The sequence below is a fragment of the Schistocerca nitens genome, chromosome 2, assembly GCF_023898315.1.
Source record: "Schistocerca nitens isolate TAMUIC-IGC-003100 chromosome 2, iqSchNite1.1, whole genome shotgun sequence".
Lineage (NCBI taxonomy): Eukaryota > Metazoa > Arthropoda > Insecta > Orthoptera > Acrididae > Schistocerca > Schistocerca nitens.
In genome coordinates this window covers 632,060,281-632,076,322 of record NC_064615.1, presented here as the reverse complement: position 1 = coordinate 632,076,322, position 16,042 = coordinate 632,060,281, and the positions used below count along the sequence as shown (strand labels likewise).

Below are 16,042 nucleotides of genomic sequence, written 5' to 3'. Positions count from 1 at the left end.
TTCTCCCAACCACTGGTACCTAATCATATGTAACATTTATCCTTTTAAGGATTATAAGGTAGGACAGAATTCAGTATGTCGGAGTCCATGTTTCATTGCTGAAAGTGTATTACACACCCTGTTGAAGGCAACTTACAATAGTGGCTGAAAGTTAATGTGGTCTTCAATCATAAAAGTCAGTGAACATATATCAATAAATAATCACTGACATTTCAGAACATACTCTTTGCATTCATTTACCTGTATATTCCATCATGGAACTTGGCGTTGAACTGACATCACTAGACCCATCATCAAAAATCCGTCTCTTTGTCATCAACCCAGGTGGTAATGATCCAGGACCTGCACGAGATAAAACTAAATAATAAAATCATATATGTAAGTACAAAAGTAAACAGAAACTGGGCTGACTACTTACAGCTGTACCCAGTTTCCTTCCTTACAGTCAGTCACATCAACTAAATTGTGTCATAACTATACTTTACTGACATGGATGGAAAATGTTACACCATAAACACATTGACCAAATACTACCAAACTTATATTCCAATATTTTAATTTCATCTTTACACAAGCTCATTTTCAGTACAGAAAAAAAGACATATCTTCTACAGAAGAAGACTGATGTGAGTACATGATGGCTGTGTGTGTGTGTGTGTGTGTGTGTGTGTGTGTGTGTGTGTGTGTGTGTGTCTGTCTGTCTGTCTGTGTGTGTGTGTGTGTGTGTGTTTTCACTAGCGGAATACTTCACAAGAAGATTATAACACAGCCCAATAAGCATTCAATTGTCAGAGCATTAAAACTACATGCCATCGGCAACAAAAGAAATGAGATATATCTGAACATGACCAGCACTGTAGTCAATATATAACTTTTCAAAAAACTTGAGTGCTTGCTTGGCGGCCATGGATGCAGCAGCAAAAACTACCAGATACTATTGAAATAATTCATAGGACCTGGGTTCAACACTACACTATAAACAAGTGGCCTCAAGAGCACAGCTGTGTGGCATTAACATCTCACTGCAGGAAAATGCTACCCCTGGATACCAACTGTTCATTTGCTCTTGCCTACCAGTCACCCGCCACAGTCTACTGTACGGTCACCCCATATAAATCTTTATCAAATTGTCTAACGGCATCTCAGAATGTGAAGTTAGTAGTCACTTAGCAACTGAAAAAAAAGTGTATAGGACAGAATCTAGCAATTAGAAGCCCTCAAGAAGACCACTGCGAAGAGAGTCGAAACATCAGAGGATTCGTTGTCTTAGATATGGCCTAATACCAAAAACTTACTTTATTCAAATTGACACTGGCCATGGAAGCCCACAAACTTATATTGCTCACATTGTTCGTGGCATGAACTACAATGTAGAGTTTTCCACTAACCTGTCGGAATACGCCATTTGGTAAACTGGTCATGAAGGGCGTGACAATGGGTTTTTTCCTTCTTACCACCTAGCAGAGCACATTCAGCTTCCTTTGTACAATTTTGATATTAGCCCCATATCAATATAATTTCAGGAATTATGGAGGTTTGGATCTTAAGAACTGTTTTCTGTGACTTCTTACCCAGTCACCTGCCAGAATAGCACAGCCAACAAATTATTGTACAGCCTCCCATCAGTAGGAATCTATGTTGAACTGTCCAGTGGTGGCCCAGAATGTGACATCGACAGTCACTTGATAACCAAAGAAAGAGTAATGCAGATAATCCCCAGAATGTAGCAATTAGAATCTCTGAAGAGGACGGCTGTAAATGTTGTCAACAAGTTGATGGAATAGTTGTTTATTGTTTATTGTTTTATAATGACATGGTCTAATACTCTAAATGATTTTATGCAAAATAGAGGAATGTAATTCATCATGGACTTGCCTGCCCAATCCCACGATTCACACCCATAGAGCACATCTTTGATACAAAAATTAGATATGTGGTTCTGTACTAGTCTTCTGCAAGCAATTTTCATGAAATGACAACACAACATGACAGTTGCATGTACATAAATTTTGATACCAGTCCTGTTTATTAGAGAGGTGGACAACTTTCGACATGACATGTATGGAGTTTGATATAAATCTGAACTAAAAGGAAGATCTCAAATAGTGGCCGAATTTTTTGAAGTTTATCTCTTTGATCACTGATTGTAGTACCTCATGCTTTTTGAATCCAGTGGTTTTGGTGATTAGAGTAGTGTGTCCAAATAGCATGAGAAGCCTCTTTACAGATCAGACTTTGAAAACCGGGCTACAGTCAGCCATATAACCACCATCTGGACACAAGTCTACATGGTTCTTCCTGTTAGTATTTTCTTCTTCCATAAAGGAGTGTAGCATTTCAAAGAAGTCTGTTGTTTTTGTTACAAGAGTTATTTTCATGAAAAAGGATCTCCATGAAATTTTTTGTCATGTATAAACCATACATAAAACATTAGGTGTGCTCCATCGCGGTTGTCTGTAGTTTGTAGCAGTACGTGTAATTATTTAATACAGCAACACATCTCACTTCTCTCTACCGCAACAATGAAAGATGTTCATGGAGAAAAATGATTTTAATTATTAATTTATGAAGAACAGCACACTGTGCATGCATTTCTTATTCACATGTGGATATGAAGGGTGAAATGGGAGCACAGTGCATCAACAAGAGGTGATGGCGAGACAGTGCCTTTAGTTGCAATGGGAAGTATTCACACTCTGCAGTTGCACTTTGGGGGTTCTGTGGTGTCCAGAGAAGAAGTGGCCTGAAGACAAAGGTCTAGACCCAAAACAGAAGAGGCTGTAAATGTAACCTTTTGCTTTTCAATGAGTTATCTTGTACAGAATGGCTAAGACCATTTGTATATGACCAATCTATTCACTCGATGTAATTTTTTATGAGAAATGTTAAATATTGAAGAGCTCTTTCAAGAGTAGTTATGTTGTTTTGTAGCTAGTGGGTACAGATATAATCTCTCTTACAGCTCTTGCCCTCTGCAGAAGGAATAGAAGTCCCATAGTACAATGATGGTGCTTCATTGTTGGACCACTGCATCAAGAAAACTGCAAGAGGACAACCATCAAGTTGGAATAAGATAACAGTAATTGTGAACAGCATCAGGGTGATGGATCAATTCATGAAGTAGGTACCCTTTGCAATGCAAACACAAACCTGAATCATACCATTTCAAGCTTCAGCCAACTGAATAGCAAAAATCACCCTTGCCTCCCCAGAGGGGGGAGAGACACACAGAGGGAGGGGGCGTAAGAGCTAGATGGGGTAAGGGGGAGACAGGGGTAAGGGGGGTAAGGGGGGTAAGGGGGAGACAGGGGTAAGGGGGGTAAGGGGGGTAAGGGGGAGACAGGGGTAAGGGGGGTAAGGGGGGGTAAGGGGGAGACAGGGGTAAGGGGGGATAAGGGGGGGTAAGGGGTAAGGGGGGATAAGGGGGAGACAGGGGTAAGGGGGGATAAGGGGGGGTAAGGGGGAGACAGGGGTAAGGGGGGATAAGGGGGGGTAAGGGGGGATAAGGGGGGATAAGGGGGGGTAAGGGGGGATAAGGGGGGATAAGGGGGGGGGGTAAGGGGGGATAAGGGGGGGGGGGGGGTAAGGGGGGATAAGGGGGGGGGGGGGTAAGGGGGGATAAGGGGGGTAAGGGGGAGACAGGGGTAAGGGGGGATAAGGGGGGTAAGGGGGAGACAAGGGGGGATAAGGGGGGGTAAGGGGGGATAAGGGGGGATAAGGGGGGATAAGGGGGGATAAGGGGGGGGTAAGGGCGGATAAGGGGGGATAGGGGGGGTAAGGGGGGATAAGGGGGGGTAAGGGGGGATAAGGGGGGGTAAGGGGGGGGTAAGGGGGGGTAAGGGGGGATAAGAGGGGATAAGGGGGAGACAGGGGTAAGGGGGGATAAGAGGGGATAAGGGGGAGACAGGGGTAAGGGGGGATAAGAGGGGGTAAGGGGGAGACAGGGGTAAGGGGGGATAAGAGGGGGTAAGGGGGAGACAGGGGTAAGGGGGGGTAAGGGGGAGACAGGGATAAGGGGGGGTAAGGGGGAGACAGGGATAAGGGGGGGTAAGGGGGAGACAGGGATAAGGGGGGGTAAGGGGGAGACAGGGATAAGGGGGGGTAAGGGGGAGACAGGGATAAGGGGGGGTAAGGGGGAGACAGGGATAAGGGGGAGACAGGGGTAAGGGGGAGACAGGGGTAAGGGGGAGACAGGGGTAAGGGGGAGACAGGGGTAAGGGGGAGACAGGGGTAAGGGGGAGACAGGGGTAAGGGGGAGACAGGGGTAAGGGGGAGACAGGGGTAAGGGGGAGACAGGGGTAAGGGGGAGACAGGGGTAAGGGGGAGACAGGGGTAAGGGGGAGACAGGGGTAAGGGGGAGACAGGGGTAAGGGGGAGACAGGGGTAAGGGGGAGACAGGGGTAAGGGGGAGACAGGGGTAAGGGGGAGACAGGGGTAAGGGGGAGACAGGGGTAAGGGGGAGACAGGGGTAAGGGGGAGACAGGGGTAAGGGGGAGACAGGGGTAAGGGGGAGACAGGGGTAAGGGGGAGACAGGGGTAAGGGGGAGACAGGGGTAAGGGGGGGTAAGGGGGGGTAAGGGGGAGACAGGGGTAAGGGGGAGACAGGGGTAAGGGGGAGACAGGGGTAAGGGGGAGACAGGGGTAAGGGGGAGACAGGGGTAAGGGGGAGACAGGGGTAAGGGGGAGACAGGGGTAAGGGGGAGACAGGGGTAAGGGGGAGACAGGGGTAAGGGGGAGACAGGGGTAAGGGGGAGACAGGGGTAAAGGGGAGACAGGGGTAAAGGGGAGACAGGGGTAAGGGGGAGACAGGGGTAAGGGGGAGACAGGGGTAAGGGGGAGACAGGGGTAAGGGGGAGACAGGGGTAAGGGGGAGACAGGGGTAAGGGGGAGACAGGGGTAAGGGGGAGACAGGGGTAAGGGGGAGACAGGGGTAAGGGGGAGACAGGGGTAAGGGGGAGACAGCGGTAAGGGGGAGACAGGGGTAAGGGGGAGACAGGGGTAAGGGGGAGACAGGGGTAAGGGGGGGTAAGGGGGGGTAAGGGGGGGTAAGGGGGAGACAGGGGTAAGGGGGAGACAGGGGTAAGGGGGAGACAGGGGTAAGGGGGAGACAGGGGTAAGGGGGAGACAGGGGTAAGGGGGAGACAGGGGTAAGGGGGAGACAGGGGTAAGGGGGAGACAGGGGTAAAGGGGAGACAGGGGTAAGGGGGAGACAGGGGTAAGGGGGAGACAGGGGTAAGGGGGAGACAGGGGTAAGGGGGAGACAGGGGTAAGGGGGAGACAGGGGTAAGGGGGAGACAGGGGTAAGGGGGAGACAGGGGTAAGGGGGAGACAGGGGTAAGGGGGAGACAGGGGTAAGGGGGAGACAGGGGTAAGGGGGAGACAGGGGTAAGGGGGAGACAGGGGTAAGGGGGAGACAGGGGTAAGGGGGAGACAGGGGTAAGGGGGAGACAGGGGTAAGGGGGAGACAGGGGTAAGGGGGAGACAGGGGTAAGGGGGAGACAGGGGTAAGGGGGAGACAGGGGTAAGGGGGAGACAGGGGTAAGGGGGAGACAGGGGTAAGGGGGAGACAGGGGTAAGGGGGAGACAGGGGTAAGGGGGAGACAGGGGTAAGGGGGAGACAGGGGTAAGGGGGAGACAGGGGTAAGGGGGAGACAGGGGTAAGGGGGAGACAGGGGTAAGGGGGAGACAGGGGTAAGGGGGAGACAGGGGTAAGGGGGAGACAGGGGTAAGGGGGAGACAGGGGTAAGGGGGAGACAGGGGTAAGGGGGAGACAGGGGTAAGGGGGGGTAAGGGGGGGTAAGGGGGGGTAAGGGGGAGACAGGGGTAAGGGGGAGACAGGGGTAAGGGGGAGACAGGGGTAAGGGGGAGACAGGGGTAAGGGGGAGACAGGGGTAAGGGGGAGACAGGGGTAAGGGGGAGACAGGGGTAAGGGGGAGACAGGGGTAAGGGGGAGACAGGGGTAAGGGGTAAGGGGGGGTAAGGGGGAGACAGGGGTAAGGGGGGGTAAGGGGGAGACAGGGGTAAGGGGGGGTAAGGGGGAGACAGGGGTAAGGGGGGGTAAGGGGGAGACAGGGGTAAGGGGGGGTAAGGGGGAGACAGGGGTAAGGGGGGTAAGGGGGAGACAGGGGTAAGGGGGGGTAAGGGGGAGACAGGGGTAAGGGGGGGTAAGGGGGAGACAGGGGTAAGGGGGGGTAAGGGGGAGACAGGGGTAAGGGGGGGTAAGGGGGAGACAAGGGTAAGGGGGGACAGAGGGAAGAGGGGAGACAGAGGGGGGGGCGGCGGAAGGGGAGACAGGGGGGGCGGCGGAAGGGGAGACAGGGGGGGCGGCGGAAGGGGAGACAGGGGGGGCGGCGGAAGGGGAGACAGAGGGGGGCGGCGGAAGGGGAGACAGAGGGGGGCGGCGGAAGGGGAGACAGAGGGGGGGCGGCGGAAGGGGAGACAGAGGGGGGGCGGCGGAAGGGGAGACACAGGGGGGCGGCGGAAGGGGAGACAGAGGGGGGGGCGGCGGAAGGGGAGACACAGGGGGCGGCGGAAGGGGAGACAGAGGGGGGCGGCGGAAGGGGAGACAGAGGGGGGGCGGGGGAAGGGGGAGACAGAGGGGGGGCGGGGGAAGGGGGAGACAGAGGGGGGGGCGGGGGAAGGGGGAGACAGAGGGGGGGCGGGGGAAGGGGGTGACAGTGGGGGGGCGGGGGAAGGGGGAGACAGAGGGGGGGGGCGGGGGAAGGGGGAGACAGAGGGGGGGGCGGGGGAAGGGGGAGACAGAGGGGGGGGCGGGGGAAGGGGGAGACAGAGGGGGGGCGGGGGAAGGGGGAGACAGAGGGGGGGCGGGGGAAGGGGGAGACAGAGGGGGGGCGGGGGAAGGGGCAGACAGAGGGGGGGCGGGGGAAGGGGGAGACAGAGGGGTGGCGGCGGGAGGGGAGACAGAGGGGTGGCGGCGGGAGGGGAGACAGAGGGGGGCGGCGGGAGGGGAGACAGGGGGGGAAGGGGGAGACAGAGGGGGGCGGCGGAAGGGGGAGACAGAGAGGGGGGCGGGGGAAGGGGGAGACAGAGAGGGGGCGCGGGAAGGGGGAGACAGAGAGGGGGCGCGGGAAGGGGGAGACAGAGAGGGGGCGCGGGAAGGGGGAGACAGAGGGGGGCGGGGGAAGGGGGAGACAGAGGGGGGCGGGGGAAGGGGGAGACAGAGGGGGGCGGGGGAAGGGGGAGACAGAGGGGGGCGGGGGAAGGGGGAGACAGGGGAAGTGGGGAAGGGGGAGACAGAGGGGAGGGGGGAAGGGGGAGACAGGGGGGCGGGGGAAGGGGGAGACAGAGGGGGGCGGGGGAAGGGGGAGACAGAGGGGGGCGGGGGAAGGGGGAGACAGAGGGGGGGCGGGGGAAGGGGGAGACAGAGGGGGGGCGGGGGAAGGGGGAGACAGAGGGGGGGCGGGGGAAGGGGGAGACAGAGGGGAGGGGGGAAGGGGGAGACAGAGGGGAGGGGGGAAGGGGGAGACAGAGGGGAGGGGGGAAGGGGGAGACAGAGGGGAGGGGGGAAGGGGGAGACAGAGGGGAGGGGGGAAGGGGGAGACAGAGGGGAGGGGGGAAGGGGGAGACAGAGGGGAGGGGGGAAGGGGGAGACAGAGGGGAGGGGGGAAGGGGGAGACAGAGGGGAGGGGGGAAGGGGGAGACAGAGGGGGGAAGGGGGAGACAGAGGGGGGAAGGGGGAGACAGAGGGGGGAAGGGGGAGACAGAGGGGGGAAGGGGGAGACAGAGGGGGGAAGGGGGAGACAGAGGGGGGAAGGGGGAGACACGGGGGAAGGGGGAGACACGGGGGAAGGGGGAGACACGGGGGAAGGGGGAGACACGGGGGAAGGGGGAGACACGGGGAAACAAAGATAAGTAAATATAAAAGAAAACGAAGGATATAGTGGGAAAATGACAACAATTAAATAAGAGGGGGTATTAGTTAAGGGTAGTTAAGTTCAGGAGAACGTGTTGGTGCAAGGATATGTTAGAGGCTCTGGTATTGGGTGGGAGTATCAAAACGGCCTGGGAGGTGCAGCAGGCACTGACGTCTTTGCCTATGTCTACTTCTACATCCACATCCACATCCTCCACAAGCCTGCACAGTGTGTGGCAGTGGCTGCCTGGTACCACTATTTGTCATTTCCTTTCCTGTTCCACTCACCAACAGAGCAAGGGACAAATAATATCTATATGCCTCCATATGAACCCTAATTTCTAATATTTATATTTGCAGTCCTTATGTGAAATGTATGTTGGTAGCAGTAAAATAATCCTGCAGTCAGCTTCAAATGCCAGTTCTCCGAAGTTTCTCAAAAAGAACATTGTCTTCCTGCCAGTGGTTCCCGAACCATCTCTGTAACACTTGTGTGTTGTTTGAACCTATCTGTAACAAATCTGACAGTGGTATATATCCCAACTACTTGAGTGGTACACAAGAATAGGTCTCACTAGCAACCTATATGTTGTCTCCTTTACAGATGAACCACACTTTCCTTACTTGCTTGTTCCATTTTACATCACTTTAAAATGATACACCCAGATATTTACATGACATGATTGTGTCAAGTAGGACTATACTAATGTTGGATCCAAACATCATGGTTTTCTAAATTTAGAGCTATAAATTTTGTCTAATCATCTTTTATTCTCCTACAGTCTCTCAACTTTGACACCTTCCCGTACAGCACAGCATACTCAGTAAACAACTGTAGACTGCTGTGCATACTATCCATCAGACTATTTACATATATGCAGAAAATGACAGCAGTCCAATCACACTTCCCTGGGGAACTTATGACGTTAATGTTGTCTCTGATGAACACTTGCAGTTGAGGACAACAAACTATGTTGCTTTACGTGAGAAATCTTCGTGCCACTGAAATATCAGAGAACTTATTCCAAATGATTGTACCTTTGTTAACAGTCTGCAGTGGGGCACTGCGTCAAATGCTTTCCAGAAATCTGGAAATATGGAATCTGCCTGTTGTCGTTTATATGTAATTTGCACTATACCACATGAGAGAAGGGCAGGCCGAGTTCTTTTACTCTTCTTGTATATAGCAGTCACCTGTGCCTCCTTCCAGTCACTTGGGACTTTGTGTTGGCCAAGAGATTTGTGATAAATGCAAGCTAAGTAAGAAGCCAAAGCAATAGAAAAAATGGTTCAAATGGCTCTGAGCACTATGGGACTCAACTGCTGTGGTCATTAGTCCCCTAGAAGTTAGAACTACTTAAACCTAACTAACCTAAGGACATCACACACATCCATGCCCGAGGCAGGATTCGAACCTGCGACCGTAGCAGTCGCACGGTTCCGGACTGCGCGCCTAGAACCGCGAGACCACTGCGGCCGGCAAAGCAATAGAATACCCTTCATAAAACCGAACTGGAATTCTATCCTGACCTGCTGACTGAGTTATTTTCAACTCTAATTTGTTCATTATAAATGGTTTTGTGTAAGCCTGTGACTGTGATATATTCACATTAAGAAAGCATGAAAATAAAATGGTAAACAAAAACTTCGAGTAAATCAGTGAATGATGCATTGGCAGCATACTTACATATAAATAGTAGCGCTTAGAAATAAGCACCGTTGTGAAACAGATATAAGCAAATTGCAACCCAGATTGTTAAGATAAAGACCCTCTAGTAAAGTATTCATACTCTGTGGCAGTCCTGTAACATTATCTCTGATGACTACATAAAAAAAAATCTTTGTAGCCATTCGTTTATTTATGTTATTCTCAATTTATACTGTGCACAGATAATTGTGTGTGATGTTTACCATTTGAGACACTCTGCACTTAACAACCATAAGGAAACTTTAAGTACAAGTTCTTCCAAATTTCAACACTAAAACTGACAACTAACTAAAAATTGCCCATTTTTATATACTGCACTAAAGACAGCAAAACAAAGCAGAACCACACACATCAATAACATTATGTAAAAACAGCATAGTGCACAGACAAAATGCACTTGAAAATGGGAATCATTTTCTGAAATACCAGTGTAAAATGTGAATAAGAGAAAATCGTGATTCGTAGCAGAAAAGTTACTTATAAACAATCGCATTATTTTCAGCTCTTTCAGTTGTTTCCGTACACCAGGGATGCTTATTACTAAGTCATCCATATGGGAAGTCTGTGTGATGGTCAAATAATGGTATGCTGTACTATTCTCCTAAATGCACCATTTCTTAAACATGAAATTTATAATTTCATCTCTCACTTTTCTATTTCCAACCAACACACCAGACTGGTCAACAAGTAACTGGATGGAAGCCTTAGACCCGCTTAATGACTTTACATAGGACCAGAATGTTTTGGGTTCTCAGCCAGATCTTCTGCTAAGGTATGATAGTGATAAAGTTGTATGCTTCATGCACAGATCTTTTCAAAGACGAAAGAATATGTACTAACTTTTGCCTGTCATTATTTGCTTGTTCTCTTTTGAACCGAGAGTGTGTGCAACAACCTTTGCTTCCTCACCTGTTTCTGAATTACGTTGTTAAACCATGGTGGGTCTTTTCCATTCTTAATCCACTTATTAGGCACATAGTTCTCCAGATCATGATTTACAATCTTTTTAAATTTGGCCTATACTTCCTCTATGTCCCTCTTATAGGAACTAAGTGATGTCAGTCCACTGTCTAACACTGTCTAACTGATATGCTAACAACTTTTTAACTGCTCTTTCTAGTAGAAACACTATCCTAAGTGTCTTGATTGATTTATTAACTTTTATAATCATAGTTGCTGTACTGACATCATGATTACTAATCCCTGTTTCTGTAGGGATGGTGTTGAACTTACCCCCTTCTAACAGCCATGTACCGCGAGTCTCTAGAGTAATGGAAGGTTCCAAATGATTGGTAACAGCACAGGTATTCCCAGTCTTCAAGAAGGGTCATCGAGCAGATGCGCAAAACTATAGACCTATATCTCTGACGTCGATCTGTTGTAGAATTTTAGAACATGTTTTTTGCTCACATATCATGTCGTTCCTGGAAACCCAGAATCTACTCTGTAGGAATCAACATGGATTCCGGAAATAGCAGTCATGTGAGACCCAACTCACTTTATTTGTTCACGAGACCCAGAAAATATTAGATACAGGCTCCCAGGTAGATGCTATTTTCCTTGACTTCCAGAAGGCGTTCGATACAGTTTCGCACTGTTGCCTGGTAAACAAAGTAAGAGCCTACGGAATATCAGACCAGCTGTGTGGCTGGATTGAAGAGTTTTTACCAAACAGAACACAGCATGTTGTTCTCAATGGAGAGACTTCTACAAACGTCAAAGTAACCTCTGGCGTGCCACAGGGGAGTGTTATGGGACCATTGCTTTTCACAATATATATAAATGACCTAGTAGATAGTGTTGGAAGTTCCATGCGGCTTTTCGCGGATGATGCTGTAGTATACATAGAAGTTGCAGCATTAGAAAATTGTAGCGAAATGCAGGAAGATCTGCAGCGGATAGGCACTTGGTGCAGGGAGTGACAACTGACCCTTAACATAGACAAATGTAATGTATTGCGAATATATAGAATCCTTTATTGTATGATTATATGATAGCGGAACAAACACTGGTAGCAGTTACTTCTGTAAAATATCTGGGAGTATGCGTGCGGAACGATTTGAAGTGGAACCATACGCGACTGGAACAGAAAAGGGAGGTAATGACAGCGGCATGTAAAGTGCCCTCCGCCACACACCATTGGGTAGCTTGCGGAGTATAAATGTAGATGTATATAAGGTCCAGCATGTTTGTAGCTACATGGTCTAAGATATTCCTGAAGTAGTTACTCAAGACAGTTTTCAGGAAACTGTGTTGAAAAGCCATTCACAATGCTTTCTGTCCATAATCCCCACAATGAATCCATAGATGTCTCAGTGTATACTTGGTAGTTTAAAGTCACCTCAAACTATTATTGGATGATCTGGATATTTACATGCTCCTCACTGTACACTTTCTTTGAATGATTTTAGAACTATCACAGTGAAATCAGGTGGTTGGTAAAAATCATTCAACAATTAAATTTGTTTAACTTAGACGTGTTATATGTGACCATATAATTTCACTGTCACATTCAACTTTGGCCTGAATAGACACATTAATTTTGACTACTGCAATCAACACTCCCTTTCCTATGGTGTCTAATCTGTCTTTCTGATATATGTAATTCACCAAGCTAAATAGCTCAGCCTTCTATTTTGGATTTCAGCCAGCGCTCTGTACTGAGAATAATTTGAGTGTGAGAACTTTCCTGGAGGGCAGTAAATTTGGGAACTTTGTTATGAATAGTCTGACTGATAAAATGTCAACAGTCAAAATGTCTTTACTCTGAATGTAGTCTGTCTTTCCTTTCTGCTTATCTACTGGCGAGTGTTCATCAGAGTACATCAAACTGCCACGTAGCCTAAAAAAAACCAACCATGTGCACTTTGCAAGTGCAACTGCTTCCTTTGTGTAGTGCACCCCTGACCTATCAAGAGTGCTCCTAAAAATTCCCACCCAATAATGCAGGACTAGAAACCTGCAGCCAAGACCATAACAAGGGTCAACAAAGCCTTTAGTTGAAATCCTTCACTTGGCTCTAAACCAAAGGACCCTGATTAACTCTGGCAACAATGCTGCACATTGTGAGTTCTGCTTGCACCCCCGTGTGCGAGGCCAGCAGCCTTCACAACGTCCACCAGCCACCTGCATGAACTTAGGATGACCTCACAACCCATTCAACAGTTATGTTGGTGTCAATGTGAGACACAACTTTCACCAATGTGAGCCACAACTTATAGACAACTGCACCTTGCACACTTGATAGCCACAGCAAGACCACATCCACATCTTGGACGAGTTCCCACCAGCAAACATGGCGTGTGCACAGAAGCTTTCTTTCCAGCCCTGAATGCAATCTTCCTAAGGGTGCTCCATAATGTGCATCATGTTGGTGGCACCTGATATAACCAGCAAAGCTGCCTGCTCGGATCCTACTGAAGGAGCAGCCATGTGTCCATTCACAGGGTGAATAGGCAAAGCCAGATGGCCAGTCTCCACATTAGCCCCTCCGCTTCAAGTGATGAGAATGCATTTACACCCGCTACTCACTCTGCTGTGAGGGTGGATCTACCGCCTTGAGGTACATTAGGAGTTGCCTCAGCAGCAGGGCCTATGACTGAACAAGTGACACCTGAGGTGCTAGGTGACGTGCCAGATTCTCTGACACTGCTACATTCCAAGGCAGCTGCCTGCAGGTGGCTGACAGTAGCTAAAGGCACATTCAGCTGTTTGCGGACTGCGGCCAGCTCATCCTGCATCCACACACAGCATGCATACTTCCTATTCGTGCTAGCCAGACTAACTGAAGAAGTAAACTATAAATGCAGACAGAAATCAAACAATGGAAAATCCAGGATGTGTCTATTGTTGACAAAGGCCATTGACCAAAAGCTTTAAGTGTGAAAATATTTTTGTTATGCCTATCTGCGACTCAGCATCTCCGCTATATGGTGAGTAACAACTTTCCTCCTCATTATATTAAAGCCGACAGAAACCTAGATATGCAACTTACTACCATCCTTATGAAACTTCCTGGCAGATTAAAACTGTGTGCCCGACCGAGACTCGAGTCTCGGTCGGGCACACAGTTTTAATCTGCCAGGAAGTTTCATATCAGTGCACACTCCGCTGCAGAGTGAAAATCTCATTCTGGAACCATCCTTATGTGTCACAAATGGACATTGATGCCATAATGAGTTATGTAGCTGGCTGTTCAGAAGAAATGAAAACTCCACTACACAATTCCTGAATATACACTTACAGTTAAAAACATGATGTTAAACCTCTTAACTAGAGAAACATGAACAAAATTTAAGAAATAATATACTACTAGTAAAACACAGGAAAAGCTAAATATGTAACTTGGCACTCTGGAGTGTGAACAGGCAACAGCAGAGGGCCTGATTCACTTGCTTACAAAATGAATGCTTGTCCTTTGACTTGGGCCGCAGAGCATGTTCGGAAACTGAGTGCTGAGTGTCTCCATTCTCTTCTATGCTCAGTCTTGGACTAGAACAGTTTAGAAATAGCAATTCCTATGTAAATTGCTGTGCAGTGGGCAGAAGTTAGTTGAGGCACAGTTTCACAAGTTGCTCTGCCCAGGGTACTGTAAGATTTAACAGTGGTGGAACTGGAGTAGGTGGTATCAGGAGGGTGCCTGCAGGTTTTACAATGGGGATGAATGTTTGGCTAGGAACCATAGGGTAGTGATAATGGTTTGGGAATGCCATATGGTTGAACTAGGAAATTACAGAGATTGGGAGGGCAATGGAATATGACAGTGGGTGGAATGGGAGGATATCAGACAGAGAGGAGCCTATTTTAGGGATCTATTTGAGAAAGTCATAGGTTTAGCAGTGTAATTTGTTGAGTATTCAAGCCCTGGCTAACAATATGGAGGGGATGCTACTGTAAATAGAAGGAGCTACATCACACCTACTGTGGCTGGAAGGTGTTACATCATGACCAGGAAGCTGTAGCTTCAATTCTACAGTACCTTTCCCCGAATGATACAACATCTAGTGTCCCAAAAACAAGGTAACTGCATTTACGGTGGAGGTGAACAATCTGTGATGTACTAAAATGTAGGGGGGGTGGGAGTGGAAGAAGGGGCCATATGTTCTGCATCGTGTCACACTGCGTTATATTATGCATGGAGCAGATAATCATTTTGTTGCTCTCTTATAACCCCTTGTCTTGGTATCTAGCAAAATATCACCACTTTCCAAAGGGACACCTGTCCAGCCAACAGATTCATGTAAGTGCTGTTTTTGCTGTTTTCACTGTTTGGCCAAAGGATTCTTTGGTTTTTAACTTCCGCTAAGTAGTGATGACAATGGCTATACATCACTTTTTCTTGCTTCATGAACACTCTTCCCTGACATCAAAATAAGGAATACAGCTATTAGCTGGTCCCAGGATTTTCACCACACATCAGAACCACGGGCCAGTTCTGCGTATATCTCTGACGGATCTGGTTTGCCAATCTGAGACCTAACATTTCCCACTAATGTGCAGACCCTGCCCATTGGATTTAGCTATAGGGTCTGCCCGCATAACCAGAACTGCTGTGCATGTGCGACAGCATGGACGACACATTTCTGGAGTTGTGGCAGTGCCTCACCACCAGTGCATTGGACAGTGTAGGATTTTATTATTTTAGCACATTTTTGCATTTTAAAAATGGTTTATATCTTCGAGGTAAACTACAGGTGATGCTAGGAAAAAGATCACGGCAGTTGCCAGATGTATGGGCCTTTGTAAAGTACAGTAATCTGCAACACCAGTAAAATAATGAACATAACACAGTTATAGGTAATAGCCTACAATAATGAACATGGTACAAGCAACATTTTACAAGCACTCACTATAGAGTTAGTTTATACAACTCATCCCCCTGAACCCTTTCATGCTTCTTTCAAGAAACCTACACTCCCTTTCTGAGATTATTTCTGAAGTTACCAAAAGTACTTTAAATCCATCTTTGCAACTACACCAAAATGCATCCTTTTTTCACCAAATGCATCGTGTTTTATTAAACTTAAGCCTGATCGGTGTCCTGTAATGATACATATTTACAATCTGGCTTGCTTTCTGAAACTAAAAATAGTTTGTTACAAATGATGTCTATATTACTTAAGATATCTTATGTCCAGTTTTCACTCACATCAGGAACCACTATCTGCTCACATGTTTTTGAGGTATTCCTTATTTGACACTGTTATTAGTTTTTATAACACTTTGGTCCACAGTTGGACTACTGTCTAGAAATGTTTCAACCATCTCTTTGTATGCCCCACTTTTTTACATTCTTGTTTGTGTAATGTTCGTGTGACAATTTTTTTTTTTTTTTTTTTTTTTTTTTTTTCAAACAAGGTATTTCACAGTATAGTTGTACAAGTTTTTTCAATTTGGTCATTGGTCCACCCCTATTTTATTCTTGTAGCAACTAAAACTTCATGTCACCTAAAAACCACTCA

At 48.2% G+C, this 16,042-nt stretch overlaps 1 protein-coding gene across 2 annotated transcripts in view; it reads right to left on the bottom strand.

The window, feature by feature from the left end:
* The window catches only part of LOC126236743 (patronin), a 438,638-nt gene that overhangs the window by 18,461 nt on the left and 404,135 nt on the right, over positions 1–16,042 (bottom strand). For both annotated transcript variants that reach the window (XM_049946276.1, XM_049946277.1), the window contains one exon: positions 241–342. In XM_049946276.1, the coding sequence (XP_049802233.1) occupies positions 241–342 (102 nt within the window). The remainder of the gene's footprint in view (positions 1–240; positions 343–16,042) is intronic.